Source organism: Chenopodium quinoa, unplaced genomic scaffold (assembly GCF_001683475.1).
Source record: "Chenopodium quinoa cultivar QQ74 unplaced genomic scaffold, ASM168347v1, whole genome shotgun sequence".
In the NCBI taxonomy this organism is placed as follows: domain Eukaryota; kingdom Viridiplantae; phylum Streptophyta; class Magnoliopsida; order Caryophyllales; family Amaranthaceae; genus Chenopodium; species Chenopodium quinoa.
In genome coordinates, this window is record NW_018743033.1 from 2,117,783 (window position 1) to 2,136,243 (window position 18,461).

The 18,461-nt window shown below is 33.1% G+C and overlaps 2 protein-coding genes across 2 annotated transcripts; both read right to left on the minus strand.

The window, feature by feature from the left end:
• Positions 1-161: 161 nt before the first annotated feature.
• Positions 162-6,027, minus strand: LOC110730573. The gene is made up of 2 exons (XM_021910398.1): positions 5,317-6,027; positions 162-1,385 (listed from the first exon to the last, which is right to left on the minus strand). The coding sequence occupies exons 1-2, from the start codon at positions 5,847-5,849 to the stop codon at positions 530-532; spliced, it is 1,389 nt and encodes a 462-aa protein (XP_021766090.1). The 5' UTR covers positions 5,850-6,027; the 3' UTR covers positions 162-529.
• A 5,799-nt stretch (positions 6,028-11,826) lies between these two features.
• LOC110730574 (ubiquitin-like modifier-activating enzyme atg7) lies at positions 11,827-18,194 on the minus strand. Its single transcript, XM_021910399.1, has 14 exons — positions 17,677-18,194; positions 16,384-16,601; positions 16,109-16,300; positions 15,966-16,020; positions 15,736-15,830; positions 15,448-15,634; positions 15,215-15,320; positions 14,945-15,089; positions 14,689-14,847; positions 14,368-14,556; positions 13,545-13,730; positions 13,318-13,433; positions 12,908-13,067; positions 11,827-12,271 (listed from the first exon to the last, which is right to left on the minus strand). The coding sequence occupies exons 1-14, from the start codon at positions 17,825-17,827 to the stop codon at positions 12,098-12,100; spliced, it is 2,133 nt and encodes a 710-aa protein (XP_021766091.1). The 5' UTR covers positions 17,828-18,194; the 3' UTR covers positions 11,827-12,097.
• Positions 18,195-18,461: the final 267 nt, after the last annotated feature.

Genomic DNA, 18,461 nt, shown 5'->3' on the forward strand with positions numbered 1-18,461 from the left:
CATGACTTTCTTAATTTGTTGGATTTTAATTTATTTATTTATACGTAAGGATTAGAGTGTTAGGTTAAATTTCAACTCTACAATATAAGGCCATGGGTTTAAGGATTAATGTTCACAACTGTTAATTTTTGGTGAGAAAACAAAAGTGATCAATAATATTATGACATGGTACTACTTCCACATTATTTGCCAAAGTAATGGTGATACATGACAGGATGACAAGCATTGCTAGCTATTAATTTTCAATAATAGAGGATATAATATTACTGTAGAGCTTAAGTCTACCTGTTGCAAACTTGCAACATAGAATGAAGAAAATTTACTTTAAATTTTGTGATCATATCAACAATTCAAATTTACAGCTAAAATAATACACAAGTCCTCTTCAAAAAAAATTAAACTATAACCTCTGCCCTCTATTAAATTTCTCTGAGCAAGAGAAACAAACTGATCTGAGGTTTTAAAAACTATGTGCAATGTTGAATCCCAAAATTTCATACTAAAAACGCTTTGAAAATTAATCTCTTAATCAATAAGGCAAGCTCTTAGAACTTGAACTAATGACCAAAGACTTAAGCTTATAGGTCTCCCCTGTAGCATTTGCTCTTCTAGTAATCACCTCCATATTTTTATGTAGGCTTTGTTGTACCATCTTCTTCATCAACCTCTTCCCTTCACTAGTTTCGCCTTCACTCATTGGCGAACCCTGTGTAACGAACCTTGTTTGTGGTCCGGAATGTGGTCCAACCCTAACTTGTCTCTCATCTTTGAACCATTGTAGCAATTTTAGGGCTCTTTTCTGAGCTAAAGGGCTCCCCAACAAGGCAAGTTCAAGCAAAGTATGTACAATTCCTGATTTCGCCATCTTATCTCTTTGTTTCGAGCTTTGGTGAGCTAAGATCATTAATATATATGCTGAGAGCTCTTGACATTTAGGCATGTTATCCCATGTTAGTATCTCTATCAAACTCTCTGGCATCATCGCGCTATCTTCTAAGGCCTTTTTGCCCATCAATGTTACCACTAAGTTTCCCAATGTTGCTAGAGCTTGCTCCAAAATAATTTCCCTAGACGAGGATAGTAGGCTTAAGAGAATGTCCACGACTCGATTTGAGATCAATGGTCCTGAGTTCTCCAACATGGTAGAGAGATTGTGTAGGGTGCCAAGGCATGCTTCTTTTGAATTTTCGGAGGTTATCTTTGATTGGAGAACTTTTAGTAAGAACGAAAAAAGTGTGGATTGGTTGAAAGGGAATTGAGAGTTTAGTAGTGAAGATATGGACAAGAGTAGTAGAGAAAAATCATGGCTAAATTGTTCATCAATTTCTTCAATATTTGTTGGTAGTTTTGTTAAGATGCCTGCCTCTAATATTAGAGCTTTGTTCCTGCAAATACAACTCAAATTCGTTAGCATGCCTGCAAAAGAATAGGTCCTTTGACCTTTAAACCCAATATATGCCCTAGCTTAATACTTGCTTACAATACACTTCAAAATTTCAATTCTACAATATGTTGGATAGTTAATAAAGACAAAATTATCAATAAATTCATGACTTGTATAGGAAAAATGTTTGTGTGGTTAATGTATATACTTGAGTCTCAAGTCCTAAGTCATAAGTACTAATTGTTTTCTATCATTTGCATGCATTGTTGGTTTACGCAGTTGTCAAAAATAAATAAATAAATAAATAATAAAAAATCCTAAGTCCTTAATTAAAAACTAATAAAGTGCTCATGATAATATATCCTAGCTAGGTTTCAACCATCTTTATTTATCAATTATTTAGGAATAATCCTAATTATGAGGAATTTTTTTAATGTAAATTGTTATTATCCTTGTGTTTGTTCGGTATATTATGCAAATACTTGTATATGATCATTGTTTAAAAAGTTAAGTGTGATCTAATTTTTGTTTGATATATTTCAATTAAATTTCAATATTTAGTATTTTTTTTTATTATTATCATCAAATCCTAAAATCAATGGATATTTGTATATTGGTTTGAGCTTTTTTGGAATAAAATAAAGCAAAGATGTAATTAAAATAGAATCCAAACACAAGAGACAAAATTCAAATCCAAAAGCTTTAAACACCACAAAACTACAAAAGTGAACAAAAAGATGGATCTATACCCTACATTAATCTACTACATAGAAATTAATATTTTAAGACAATATTATCAACTTATATAATTGAAATGGACCATTAAGTCCACAACCATTATATTGGTGTGGAATATAATATAAGGTCATGTGTGACGGTTAAATAGTATGATCTTTCTTGGAATTATATATATTTTGTTCTTTAAGTCAACTTGATGCCCATAATATAATGACTTTAAGATATCAGGATCAGAAAATTCATGTACACAAATGACCCATCATCATATGATAAAGTTATTAATGATTAAATTAATTAGTGCCCTAACTTAATGATACTAGTTAAGTATGAATGATAGATATAATTATGTATGTGCTTGTTGGAGTGTGCAAATTGTCAGCCTGGTGGGTGTCATTCCACCACCCCAACTAGTCCAACTACATTAGGTTCTGGTGGACAGCAGCCGCACCTTCCGGTTCCTGTCATTACTCTTAAGTAATTCATCTCATTCTCTCTTTAAATCTTTGTGTCATGAAAGCCGACAATGTAGACGAAATTCAATCACTGATTTTAAATGCCTCATATCAACTGATTAAGATAGTTAACATTCAAACACATTATTAACTTTAATTCACGGGCTTAGATACTTTATTTATACTTTATTGTTTCTAATGCAATAATTATAGCCTATTTACTAATCAACAAAATATCAATTTCTAGTCTCGTCAAAAAAAATAAATCAATTTCTAGGTCGTGTATTGAAATTAGATACGAAGTAATTGCAATTAAATTTCTCTTACAAATTTTTTTCAATTATAAATTGATTGTGGTTTTAATTAATTCCAACCACAATCAATTAAAACATCGAGACTGTATATTCTAGCTTGAACTTAAAAATATCACTTACATAACACAGACTATATATCAAATACCAATACATTATTTCCATTACAACTATCTTTACGCATGCATGCACAAATCACATACGGAGTACCAATAGTTATTTCAAAAAAAAATACTCGTATACATGACTATTTATTCCGAAGTATTATACTTAGAGATGAGATAAATCTCAATAATTGAAAAGTATGAACTATATCTTCTTTCACCATCAATTATGCAATTTGTATGTTAGTGGTACAAAATTCTTTGTGGTATCAACATCATTTATCGACCATTACTAAACATATGAAAAAAGGGAGTCAAACGAAGTGTCTTTGAATTTTCACTATATAAACTAGTGCTTTGTTTATTCATCAGTTTATATCTTGACAACCTAGCAAAAATGTGTTTCGTACGTCGGTGCTACAAACTTCCACTTTAAAAAACTTTGATTTTCGTACCTCTTAATTGAAGCCCTAATTAATTTAAACTCTAAATTACTGTCATTACCTAACTTGTCAGTAAATTTTGGTGATTATAAGGTGGAGTATAATAGTATATGGTCGATTTGTTCTCTAATTAATTTTGTTTAATACTGACATCACCTACTCATAGTGCCTACAAGATAGTGTTAGTAGAAAATTAACCAATTATTAGGCAACTTCTATTTCAATATAGACTAAGTTGGTAGTAATTTAGGTGGACTTCCACTATATCATCTAATGCGATATTCACCAATAGGATTAGAATTTTGAATGTGTCAAATTAATGTTTGATGATGAAAGCTAATCACACAATCGGAGGAATATCCCCAAAATTGAGTTTTTATTGGGTAATCTTATAACACCTTTTTTGTGAAACTTGGATGTACATCAACTTTATTTTAATGCTTGGCTTTGGGTTATGTAAATAAATAAAGAAATTAGAACTTGTTCTCTTCACTTTATTTTTTCTCAAGTGAAATTATTTTTGTTGAATTAAAGTTATTTTTATTAAAGTGAAATTTATTTTATTGATTAAAACTTATTTTTACTGATTCTCAGTGATATTTGTTCTTTGAAAAAATTGAATTTCACTAGATAAAAATTATTTTTACTGATTCAAACTTATTTTTGCTGAACTGAACTTATTTAATTGTAATACTGAACTTAAACTATCTTTACTAAAAATTATAATTTTAAGGTGAAGAGACCTTAGAGGAACTTTTAACCTATTTTGGTAATCGTTTCTATGTTGGGAATTGATTTTTTACAGGTAATTTCTATAAGAAGTAATGTACTACCTTTATACTTTATAAGTGATTTATTTTTAAGGAGTGCAGTTTTGTAAAGAGAGCAACCTTTATCAATAAATAGTTAAATAACTTCTATTTCAACCGAGTGACTTTTGATCATAGTTAGAGTAATTTTACACATTACACCCATCTTATTTGAAAGTTGTGATCTTATACGAAGTAATATTATGAAATTAGCATCAAACAATTTCAAGAGATGGAGGGAATATTAATAAATTACGAGCTTATTGTTATGGTAATGGAATATCTCTCCAAAAATATTGCAATTTCTATTTGTTATTAAAAAAAATGAAATTAAATTCTCTTGATAGCATCTATTATCCTTCGAATGTACTACGCATTTCAATGGAAAAGTGCAAATTAACAAAAATAGCATTCAAAACAAGATGTATAAAACCCCACATCATAATTATAATTTGGCTACATAAAAAAGGACTACTAAAAGCCAATCACCCACTTTCTTCTTGAAACAAATAATGGAAAGGGAAATAAAACAAGAGGCCAAATAGAGCAAGCGCACTACCATGTCTTATTTCATTAGTCATATTCTCAAGCTACACAACTGGCTCCAACTTTGGATAATTATCATTTTCCATTGTCATTACAAGTATGAATAGCCCAATTAGTATAATAAGTTAGTCAAGTTAATATATATAATGACCTGAATGTCACCTAGCTTAGTTTTTCGTATCATTTCTCGTTATCTACAATACCATCATTTGTGGTCATATACACAACAAACTAAAACTATATTCTAATTATTATCAATTCATCATAACTAATCACCACTCGGGTTTTGGTTTTAGACAAACATCTCGATCAAGGAGCATGTTACATGTTAAATTACCTGATCATCGAGTAAGGTTCAAAATTTAAGTAGTTCACTAAGAATTAAGAAGAAGATAAATATCATGTCTAAGTTAATCATCAAGTAATAACATTCAAATTATCATGAAAATAGTATCTATGTTACAGGTTATAAAAATCGGAAAATGATATATGCCACCCTAAGGAAGAAATGAAAGAGAAGAAGACATACGTGAAAGTGCCATCAGCAAGGTGAGTCAAGGCTTGAACAGCCAACAAGCGTCGAGAAACAACGTCAGAATCAACCATAGAAACCAAAGGAGGAATAACACCCAACTCAGCTAAACACTTTCTCATCTTAACACTTTCCGACGCCAAACACTTTATCTTTTTAACGGCGCTTTGTTTTTCCTCCCACTTCCCAAATAAAAGCTCCTTCACCGCCGTCTGCAGCACCACGCCCTCGGCCCGATCACCATCATCCTTTTCTACTTCCATAACTACCTCCTCTTCTTCCTCCGCTTTCGGTTCTATTAATAATTCATCGTTTATATCATCTTTGTTGGTAGTAGGATGATCGAATTCACAAGGTAAAGCCTGTTTCTTGGTGGGTTTTTTTGGTTGAGTGAAAAACCGACGCATTTTAAGGAAATAACGGAGTTTCGATGAATAAATGATGACCCATTTAGTTGAAGAAGAAGAGGGTTTTACTTTTTCTTGCATGTTTTCAATCTTTTTATTTACTTTTGTGGGTTTTTCTGGCATGTTTGAAAGTTTGAATTCAATTAAAGTTAGATTATATATATAGTGAGGAAGTTGGGAAATTAAATAAGAGTGTCAAAAATAATAGAAAGAGAAGGTGGGGGAATTAATTTGAGGGGCACATGCAAGGGAACAACAGTGTCGCAATCTGAATCGATGAAAGTGTGATATTGAAGGATTTTTAATAATTAATCTATTCAATTATAAAGAATTATTCAGAATTGGAAGTTATAGCTCGTTTTTCGGAATTGCCTCACGTGGAATTCCATTGTATTTCAATTTTGTTTCGTCAGATATTGATACTTCTTTCTGGATTGATGATTACTTACTTAATGTCTTATTAATTAACATTAACTTTTAATTATCATATTCGAAATTATCTTATTTGAACTTATTAGGCTAAAGATACACAAAGTGTTGTTTGACACGATCATTGATCTAAACTTATTTTGTTAGAAGTTATTAGACATAGAATATAATTATATAAGTGAATAAAAAGTGTGGTAAATAAAGCTCTAAACTTGTGAGTCCTAAACATTTAGCTATATATACTCTATAATCAATATATAAGATGAAGAAAATAAGACCTTAATTGCGATATTTGGCTGGCAAAAGCCGGATGGAGTATCGTATTTGATACGAAGTGGGCAGAGGGAGTTAGCTGTGGCAGTGTGCAGACTGGATTGAAGAGCCTACAGTGTATCCCCAAGATAAATAGTGGCAGCAAACAACCTGGCAACACTTCCTAAGCAGTGTAATTGTTAATCTTCTAAATACTCGTATCTTTGGTAAACTTATGTTTAATATTGCAATAATCCTGACTTTATAGTTCCTTTAAAATCTGAAATAATGGATGCATGATGTAACTTTTAGCACCAATTTGGTTCATGGTTAATCTAAAAAATAAAAAAGGTGTGTATAATTTTATGATCAATGTACAAGAACTTTTATTAGAGAGTTAGCGGATATGGTCTCTATTGGATAAAGTTTACAAGGCCAATTTTATAACCTAATAATTTTGCACAAAAAAATACGTAGTAGTTCAGAATATTATGCCCATTTTGGTTTGCACAAAATTGCATATATTTTCTCCGTTTTTCTTTTATTGCATCATAAGCACTTTTACACTATTTACATAATGTTTTTTCACTATCATTTGTGATTTATTCATAAGGAAAAATATAGTCATGTGAAATCTAGTTAGATTCTTCTTGAAATCTACATTTCAAATATCAAATTTTTATAATTTTTACAAAAGTGTAATTAAAGATATTAATAGATAAAGTAATACATTGACAAACATGAAATCATTAATGGTGCAATAAAAAAAGAACGGAGGAAATATAACTATTTTTCATTCTCATTTAATAATTTTTTTTAAACTAAGAAGGTACACAAATCTAAAGGTCCCCCTATCTTAGATATATTTCATTTAGTTACTCCCTCCGTCCCATAATACATGAGACGTTGGACTTTTTTCACTATTTATGCATTAACTTTGACCATGATTTTGTACTAACATAATAAAAGTACAGGCGTCCATTATTCGGATAAAAACCGAAATCCAATCCAATCCAAACCGAATTATAAATTCGGATCGGATCCGAACTTTAAATCGACTCAGATCAGATTGAATTTTTTTGAAAATTCGGATTTTTGGATCGGATCGGATTGACCTTATTCGAATCCAAAAAACCGAAATAACCGAAATATTATAGCGTTATATTATAAATAAGTATTGTTAATATTAATCATGTTAAACTATGTTTATAATTATATTAATATTAATCGTGTAAACCTATGTTTTCAATACTTGTATTAATCGTCTACAACTATACTTTTAAGAATTGAATTTTTATTATTGCATTTTTATTTTTATAATCGTAGTAGACCCAAAAAATTAGCAATGTATTTTAATTCGGATTTTTAGATTGGATCAAATAACCGAATAATAATTCGGATTGAATCTGATTGGATTTGGTAAGGAATTCGGATCGGATTGGATTTGAAAATTAAAAACCGAAATTTATTTCGAATCAGATTGGATTTGGGCTAAATCCAAACCGAAATTGAATGGACACCCCTAAATAAAAGCATATTTAATCATAAAATATGTTGTTAGATAGGTATTAATATAAAGTTTTATAATATAATTTTTAAAATAATTTTTATTAATATTTAATTATATAAAAAATAAAGTCAAAGTAGTGCATTAGCATATGTGCAATATTTACTGTATCATGTATTATGGGACAGAGGGAGTAATATCTAATAAATGGCTATGTTTCGTTTTGTGTCAATAATATAAGGAATGAGGATATGTATGTATTGTACTTTAAATTAGTGATAAAACTATTTTTTTATTTATTGAATAATTGAAGTGTTTTAGAGGTGGGGCCGATTGGGTGAGCATTGCAAATTTACTTGTAAAAGATACTCGTATTAAGCTAGTTAAAGACACAACAATAGATACATTAAGCTAAAGAGACAAATTTTTCTCATTTATTTATGGAACAATGGAAGAGGTACATGAGCAAAGTTTGAGCATGTTTTGAAATTTGTTTCATAAATCTGCTTGAATACAAATGTATACTCGTTCATACATGAACGAATTGTTTGATTATATGAATGATCGATGAACAACGCATTTTATATACTATTTTGATACAAAAGTACTTCGTCTTATATACACCTTTAGATTAAATATTACTCATATAACATACGAAACTAATTGACATAACAAAATATTTATGAGCTGAGCTGAGCTTGCTTGAAAGTAGGGATGTCAACGGAGCGGGGCGGGGCGGATGTTGGATTTCTCATCCCCATCCCCGCCTAACATTCTCATCCCCATCCCCATCCCCGTGGCGGGTCCAAAATTTATTCTCATCCCCGCCCCAACGGGTACAATTCCAGAACCATCCCCTCCTCATCCCCCACTTGGATATCCACCCCCACCTAATCCCCACCCAAGATCCATCTAACCCCGCCTCTTAAATACAACAATATTACGTAATGTACTAATGTAGATTACAATAAAATAATAATAATAATAATAATAATAATAATCATTGTTAATATTAAGTTTATTACAACATATTATATTTAATAATTTACTACTTTATTTTACATAAATTTTTTTAATATAAAATAGTATAAAAGTATACAATTTTTTTTTTTTTGTAAATATATAAATGTGGGCATGGGGTGGGTACGAAATGGGGCAGGTGGGGCGAGGCGGGGATGGGGCGGGTACAACCTAAAATCCACCCCCGCCCCATCACCCATGGCGGGTATGGTTTTCATCCCCATCCCCGCCCCACCATCCACCAAATCGGGACCCATCCCCGCCTCAAATGGGGCGGGGATGGGGCGGGTCTCCTTCTTGACCCGCCCTACTGATATCCTTACTTGAAAGCTTGAGGTCATGCTTGAACATGGCTAAATTAAACGAACATAAACATTAACTACAAGATAATACTTGATTGAGCTCGTCTTGTATACTCTCCTATTAAAAGTTTGACTTTATTAATTAGCAAATTGAACTTCAATATAATCCAAGCACGAACCAAATATGGAAATGACATTATCTTACTAAAATATTAATCCCCACTTCTAGCTTAGTGTTCTCACTCACCCCACTCTAATCCTCATAATCTATCCTACAAACCAAACACCCATAAAATTAAGGAGTTACTAAATGCCACCAAAAAATTACTCAAATCACCATATTGCATGACCAAAACACCTTTACCTAATGCCGTACCATAGTCGTCTACATCCTATGTTCACAACACCGCCGCCTCACACCCACATTTTGTCACTGAACCACCACTTTCCGTCTTTCCCCCACCTCCGTGGCACCGTCACTGTTACAACAAGCCAGGGAGATAGCATGAGTATTTTTTATGATGGCAAATAACAATCACATAAATTAGTACGTAGAAGCTAAGGTTCACGTGGGAATATAACTGTAATGTCACGATAAAGTTGGATATCTTTTGCAACGATATATAGATGATGCCATCACTTTGTTGTCGACGTTAACTTGTATTATTTGTTGCCTAAATTTTTCCATGACAATGCACTTGCATAGTGCTACTATGAGGTGTGCCATAGTAGATTAGTAGATAGAGGTGTCATTTCGGATAAGTGGATGGAGTTTGGGTCGGGTCTATTCGAGTCAGGTCTGTTCGGGTCGGATATATTCGGTTCTAAATTACCCTTTTAACCCGCTTCGGGTTGGATCGGGTCACTTTCGGGTCGGGTCAAATTCAGGTCACGATCTGTCGAGCCCAAATCGGGTTTGGGTCGGGTCAATTTCAGATCGGTTCATATTCGGTTTGGATAATATCGGATCGGGTTCAAAACAGGTTTGACCAGGTAAATCTCGGGTCAGATGACTTTGGATGGGTTGGTTTCGATTCGATTGATTTCGGTTTTGTTAAGTTTGGTTTGGTTACTAAAGTTGATTCATTATTCGATCAATTCTGATTCAGATACTTTTTGTGTTTGGCTGAATTTTTGGTTGGCTTGACTAAATTTAATATTCAAATAAGTACATTTTTAAAATTAAAAGAATTATTGGTTTTTTTTTTTTTTTTTTTTTTAATCTTGTTATTGGGTAGATATCAAGTTATTCATGTATCATTTTTTCATATCGTGTCATTAGGGCGTGTTTGGCGCTAGTTTTTAGTGGTTTGACCAAATCAAATCACTAGTTAACAAAAAATATGAGTGTTTGGCAATGTAGTGGTTGATGTAACTTTTAGTGGTTGGGGGAACTTTCAATGGTGGAAGTAGCTTTTATCAAAAGTTAGAAATGGTAGCTTTTGAAATTAGAGGTAGCTATTGAAAATTTAATCTATCGTTTAAAAAAATATACATTGATTTTTATGTGTAACAGCTAGTCAACCGCTATTTTGCCAAACATTCATACCTAAATTATCTATCTTCACAACTAACAGCTTGTTGACAGCTAACAGCTACCTTCACAGCTATATTTTGCCGAACATGTCCTGTAAAAAATAGTAAATAATAGGTTAGGTTTAAAATTATGGTTAGTTTGAAATCATGTCAAGTCAAAATCAGGTGGACTTAAAATCGGGTCGAGTTAATATCAGTTCGGATAAAAAAACAAATCAGATTGAATCGGGTGTTTGTTAGGTCAATTTCGATTCGGATTAAGTTCAGATCGGGTCAAATTGGTTCGGTTTGAGTTCAATTCGGGTCAGATCGGTCTCAGGTTGAGTTCAAGTCTGGTTAAATCGGTGCTGGGTTAAGTTCAAATAGGGTCAAATTCGGATTTGGGTTGAGTTCAGTTAGGTTACAGATCGGGTTCGGGTGTTGAATTTCTTAGATCAAATCGAATCGGTTACAGTTTAAAACGAATAATTTTTTTCGATTCGATTTGGTTTTGACACCTCTAATAGTTGATAGTACTGTAACTTTTGTGAACTTGTGATGCACAAGACCTCACAAAACAAGAATAAATATTTAATGTATCGAATTTTATATTGTTTCCTAAATACAACTAATTTATCAATACAGTTAGTGGGCAAATTAGAGGGGCATAGTACCATTGCCATTTGTGTATTAATAAGAGATTATACAATTATGAGATACAAGTCATAGAAAAGTTATTTGGTAGAATTGTAGCTCCCTAAGTATATCAATACTGTAGTAGGCAATAATAATACAGATTTCAATGTTAGAACACAAGAAACAACAAAAATAAACAAATCAAGTGAGATTCCATCTTAAGATCATATGTTGCTAGAAAAAATAGTCCACAAACGTTATAAACTAGTCACCTTCCTACCACTTAGTCAATGCAAGACAATTGCTTTCCACACACATGGAAAATTCCCAACATTATCCTCGAGATAGACGTAAGACATGAGAGAAATATAAAAGGAAAGATAAATGATTTCAAGAAGACATTAGAATGGGGTGAGGGGGTCTATCTCTATATTATAAGTGAAAGTAATAACAGTTTTTTTCATTTCTCCTAAAAATTCCAAATTAGTATAAATGACCGATATTTGCAGATGGAAAGAGTATAGTACAGGTTTATTTTCGTTTCTTTACAGCATTTGTTAAGTAAACAAACTTGTGGCCAACCTAAACGATCATTAGATCAAACGACATTGACATCCTTTTCAAGATAGTGTTTTGTACTTCCTTTTCAATTTACAGCAAATACAAACTACACTGCTAAAGTAAAATCAGAAGAAGTGAGGATTTCAACTTCAGATTTCGACACAATCATCATCATCAATTTCATCTTCGATGTCCCAGTCTACATCAAATGAGTTAGCCGACTTCTGTAACTCTGTTAGTCCAGTTAGATCTTCCAAATATGTGGGGTGGTTAATAGCCTTCAAAATGAAATCCATTCCATTCTTCTGGAATTCTGATACAATCTGAAATTTTCAATTAACAGAAAACAAGATTCAGATTAGCAAAATACATACACAAAGATACTTCCTGTTAAATACTACGGAGTATATGATAATTATTATTCCAAAAAAAAAAAAAAAAATGAAAAAAAAAAAAAAATCTATATGATAATTAGATTTAGAGATTGTTCATTGTAGATGATAATGCTAGTTTCCAGTAGAGAAAAAACTTGAGAATTTTTAAATGGAAATTCTCAAATTCACAATTTAGATGATTCAAGGTAACATATGGAAAATCTGCAAAATAACTTTTGAATTATAATCTTTTGGGTTGATCAACAAGATCATTTGACAAAGGTAATGAAAGATCCAAGTTATCGATACCATAATGTTATACAACATTGTCAAATGTGAAGCACAAGCAGAACAATATTTCTAAAAACTTTTCCAAAGAGCAGGATGATTGGTTTCAGAATGCAGAAAGGTCTTGGACATTCAATATTAACTCAGTCAAGTTTAGATAGAAATAACTTAATAAATATCATCAATGCACAGTCCTAACATCATTGGCTCAGATAATTTTGTAGGGAAAACAAACCACCCAGACAAACAAGGGGAGTAAGATGGGAAAGCACATTGCATGAGTCAGTCACAACTTACAATTCTACTACAAGCTGTGCAGCTGTTTGAAGCATGACCAACAAGTGTCATCTGCGAAAATTGAGACAGTGAGCCTCGAATTTGGTGTGGAATTATACCAAGAGGTTGCTCACTGCTTCCACTAGCACTTAAGCCTGAATTTTCAGCAGGTGCATACATCCTGTGCAAATTCATTCATTATATACCAAAATTAAATCCCAATATGCAGTAAAAAGAAGTCCTTTCCAATAAAGTTAAATGTGATTTAATCATACAATCATATGCATAGGAGGACATGCAATAGAAGAAAGGGCAGGATAAAAAAATGATATTTCTCGACAAAACAGAGATCCTCACATACTGAGCTATGTACAAGTTCTCATTCTATAATTCATAAAAGAGCATTTCTGGAAACATCTACAAAGATTTACCCAAGAGGATGATGGAGAAGTCCCACTAAAAGCTCAACTGCAAGTGCTGAAGCAATTGGAGCAAGACCTGGACGTGTGACAGTACATTGCTGGTCCAGAGTGCGGTTGGAAGTTGACTGCAAAACAGAAGGCATGAACAAAGATGCATTACAAAAGGTATTGATACAAACAAAGCATAAAAAATAAAAATAAAAAGATTCCATTACTACATCAGAGAAGAAAATTACATCAATTGGTGCAACCACATCATTGCAGAAATAGCAGCCCAATCTAGTCCCCTTGTCTTCATCCTTTATAGCCAAGTTCCCCATGCCAGACGACAAAGCATTAGCCACTTCAGAGGAACTGACAGCACCAGCTCCATGGCGCATAACCAAGAAGCTCTCAAACCCCAATGCAGCATTCACAGTAATCTGAATTCACATAATTTTAATAAACAGTTAAAACCAAGCAAAAATTAGCTAATGCATCGGATTGGTTCTTCAACTACACATTGGACAAAAAATCTCTGAGAAAAATACAGCAAATCATGCATCATTTGATTCTAAGAAACAAAGCTGTTCATGTTTCTCACCCATAGGCATATAAATGCAATAGAAAAGTTACATGTAATGATGTAAAGCAGGGAATAAGAGAGCATCGATGATAACAATTCTTTTTTTTTTTTTTTTCGGACATCAGATACCCAAATGATAACAATTCTAAATCAGCTATTTTCTACACCTTTCCCCTTAAATTTATCAATACAATTACAAAGATATATACACTCATCCTGTTGTTTGACTCACAGATAAACAATTAGGATATTATTGATAGATAAATGTCCTTCTACTTGGGAACTTCTCAGGAGTACAACCAAACATATCTGCATGCTTTAACTTTATACATGTTTTTTAAGATTGTTATACACAGTTCATTTATGGAGAATGAAAAGGAAGCAATTAGAATTATATGAGAAATCATAGACAAATGTTTATGACTTTATAACAGCAACAAATGATCAAAATGTCAGAAGAGAAGAAGAAATAAGTATGTATATAAGCTAATAACCTTGTTAGAATTGGTACTGAGGAGTGTTGGAAGCCATCGACTTTCCCTTGTATCAGTTAATAAGAAAATTACATCATGGGAATCAATTAATTCCTGTAGTTGTCTGCAATCATCCAACACCTTGCTCTCTTCCTGAGTAGAAACTGGATGCCCAGGCATTGGAATGGCCATCACAATACCTTTTGCATCCTACAACATGCAGGAAAAGACCAGGTCATGCACCCAAATTAAGGGAAAAATCCAATCACGCAGCCAATATGACGTCATTGACAAAAATGAGTACAGTAAAAAGTCATTTTACAAAAGTTCAACATCATATACCACAGCTGGGAATATAGACTTGAGACTTCTCTCTGCAGCCATGGCTTTATATTGACCACCATTGAGACAATCTTCCAATGTATACAATGATTGCCTTAATGGATTAGACATGGCCACCTTGCCACTGTCTAACAGTGTAATCTTCCGCACACCCCAAGCCTGTAAAGATACTATAAACACATTAACTAAAAGCAAAAAAGTGAATACAAGGCATACAGATCCTGTGATCCAAATTCCAAACATAATAGGCACTTACCATCAGTGTTCGAGCAACTTGGCAACCTAGAGTGCCTGCCCCAAGAAGAAGACACCTAGTAGCAGATAAAAGACCCAAGTCCAGAGAAGGTAAAGCCCGCCATCTCATCAACTTCAAATTCAAATCAGCAGCAGATTCAGCCAACCTGTGAATGTTGACAGGGGAAAAAAAAAAAAAAAAAAAAAAAAAAAAATTCATGATATGAATCACATGATAACCACAACAAGTATACAAGCAATATATATGGACATGAGTTTATTGACATCATACCTAGTAGGATCCATAGATGTAGCAAGGTTAATGGATCTTGTTAATTTTTTCTCTCTATCAAGTTCCCATCCAACAGCTTTAGGCACATGTCCCTGATCCTTCCATCCTACAAAACTAATTTTTAGATGGATACTAGCATATAGCGAAGCCTATACATGTGAGGGAGGGGCGGGGATAGAGAGAGAATAAAAAGAAGTGACCAAAAAGAAATGTAACTCATTTTCTTCCACTACCTTGTGGAGATATCAGCGCTTCACCAACAAGTGACAAACCCATATCAGCAAAACCACGATTTTCACGATAGCAAAAGAAGGGGACAGTTTCCAGGTTCCATTTTGTATGCAAAAAAGCAAGAAAGTTGCGAAGAGGCCAACCAGGATGATTTGTAAGATGACAAGGATCATAAATGCCAAACAAGACCTGCATATCACAGAATATAAGCATCAAAATAGACTAAATTCGCTAGAATGTTGCTTGCTTAAGTGGGGAAAAAACAAAGTAGCTAAAGCACATTGCCAAACCTTCTCACTGTCTCGTTGACAGGATTCCCACTCACTAAGTTGTCTAACTGTTGCATGTGAATTTGAAGCAATAGTAACAAGAAAGAAGGGAACACCTACACAACATGAATAAGCTTCATCAATGGATATAAATGGAAAGAGGATTTAGCGAATGTATAAAATTATGCAGAAAATTAGTAAGGCCAAAAAATAATAAATTTCCTTTCTACAAGAGAGAGAGAGGAGATTACCAGCAGTGACTGTTGAACTACGCCACTCATTGCAGGCAGCAGAAACAGACTTAGCCTATGATGCATTGATGCCAGCAACTCAAAGATTAAACAAAGGCAATAATGAAAATCCAAAATAAAAATGACTTTCGTTTTTTACACACCTCTTCCACGCTGAACCACTCTGAAGCAGGGTTCAGATCAACAAAGGTTGCTGGAGGATCAAGCACTAAAGCAGGAAATGCAACAGAGTAGTAGAACCTCCATTTTTTGAGGTCAGCAAATGAGATAAGAAGAAATCTAGAAAGTAATGCACAGTCTTCCTCAACCTTTCCATTACGAATGTCATCCCAAATCTGACAGTCCAACAAAATATCTTACTCAGAGAAGCATATTAGGCAATCAAACTTACAATAAAGGCAATGGAAGTATCACACACCTTTTCTGCTTCTTCTTTCAATAACTTTTGTTTGTCAAGCTGACGAAAGCCCTCTATTGTATTTGTGTTATAGAGGGTGCCAGGGATAGCGCATTTATTTCTATTCGAATGGTTTGAATTTTTTGATGATAAATCCTCATTAGTTTCAGATGGCAAAGATTCGGAAAGAACAGTCAAGTGGTTTGATACGCGATGATGTGAACATGGTGCAAAAAATCCTGCCAATTTGAGGATTTAAAAGGTCACACAATTTCCGAACCTTACAGCAATTACTAGTTGGGAGATCAAGAGAGCAGGAGACCCAGATTTAACAAAAAAAAAAAAAAAAACAAAGACACAGGTTGTGTCACTGTGTGTAAGCAGTGTAACACTAGATTAGGAACCTCGCCTTTCTTGTCTAATAGCTTGACGCATCATGATTATTTGGTTTTGTAAGGCATCAGAAATAGAATATGTGTCATACACGAAAGTCGAAGGAGAATCAAATCTCAATCATAAACCCTACCTGAAACCCTGTACCTCCCCAAAAATAAGCACAAGATCCTTCAATCAACCCATTCTTTTTGTATATCAAATCACTCAAAACCATGTCCAATAACAGAATTAGTAGCAGTAACAAATCAAATTAATTATCTCAAGTTCATAATGGTACCTAAAATCCTAACAAAAGTAGTTTCAAATACACCAACTTCCACACCCAATTCAAGATATCATATCACAATTGGTAGCTCATAACATGGCTATACCTATATCATAGAATACGAAACATCTATCCTAGTCACTACGCGTGCATTTGTTCAATGGACAAACCCTTTCACACCCCGAATCGGTTTAGCACAAGTGCCTTCCTAATTGGTATGCTCATAATCATGATCAAGCTGAACTGCTAGTTTTCGAATACGAGATATCCATCTTAATCACTAGTCTCATTAATTACAGGAGTATATGTTCAATCATCAACACACCTAAGAAGAATGCAAAATTCTAATTTATAATACCAAACCATGATCTTTGTGGAAAGTCAAATAACAATTTTTCTTTTTTTTATTTTAAAATTACACCCAACATTCAACAAAATAAACCACTAACAATTGTATTAGAACCATTTCATATTTTGGGTAACAATAAACTTGCAATATTACATCGAACCCCTAAATCAACTTAATCTTCCACCACATAAAATCAAATCAATGCCATGTTCCCAACTATTAATTTGCTTAATATTAAAACGAATTAAAAAATACACAACAAAAGCCCAAATAAATTTCCAGAAAATTGAAAAGTAAGATTTACCAGAAATAGAAACAGCTGATTCATCGGTTTTCCAGTGATTGAGCTTCAAAGAACAAAGGCGATGCCAAAAACCCTCGTCTATTGAACTTTGGAGAGGTGCAAATTGCAAAATTGATCCGCTATTAGATTTATCAATCGTTTGGATTTCCATTACAAAATTCAAACTTGTTTATTTGATCATAAACCTTCCCCTTCTTCCTTCTTTTTCTCCTTTCTTTTCCAAGTCTACTTTTTTTTTTTTTTTTTTTTTTTTTTTTTTTTTTTTTTGGGGGGGGGGGGGTAGAGGAAAAAAACAATTAAAAGTCAATCGGTATTCTTGTACACCAGGCAGAGAACCGGGGATCGAATCCTACTGGCTACTGGCTTCTTAGACCAAGTTCAACGTCGGTCCGTCCCAATTTAATTTGCTTACTTTCGTACTCCTTGGGGTTTCTTAATAATCATAACACTCTCGCTTTACGTTTGTTTCATAATAATTGCAACATCTCCTCATTAACCATTGACACAAACTTATGTTTATAATTAAACTAGCTAAAGTCTCGTACAATGCACGGGTTTTACTAAATTATATACTCCCCCCGTTTCGTAATAATCACAACACTAGGTGTTGTACAAAGTTTTAGGAAAATTATAGGGTGGGGATCAATGGAATTTTATAATATAATGTATAGTTGTTAGTGGGATGTATTTAATTGTTAGTAGGAGAGAGAAATAATGAAAAAGTAATGTAAGTGAGGTTAGTAGGAGAGAGAAATAATAAAATAAGACCATATCCACTTCACCTT

What these genes read in the sequence shown, in the direction of transcription:
- LOC110730573 (XM_021910398.1), bottom strand. Translation starts at nt 5,849, where the DNA reads ATGCCAGAAAAACCCACAAAAGTAAATAAAAAGATTGAAAACATGCAA. An exon ending in CTTGCTGATGGCACTTTCAC is followed by an intron (nt 1,386 to 5,316) that starts GTATGTCTTCTT and finishes TTGTATTTGCAG; the next exon opens with GAACAAAGCTCTAATATTAG.
- LOC110730574 (XM_021910399.1), bottom strand. Translation starts at nt 17,827, where the DNA reads ATGGAAATCCAAACGATTGATAAATCTAATAGCGGATCAATTTTGCAA. An exon ending in ATCAGCTGTTTCTATTTCTG is followed by an intron (nt 16,602 to 17,676) that starts GTAAATCTTACT and finishes TCAAATTGGCAG; the next exon opens with GATTTTTTGCACCATGTTCA. An exon ending in TCAGTACCAATTCTAACAAG is followed by an intron (nt 13,731 to 14,367) that starts GTTATTAGCTTA and finishes ATGTGAATTCAG; the next exon opens with ATTACTGTGAATGCTGCATT.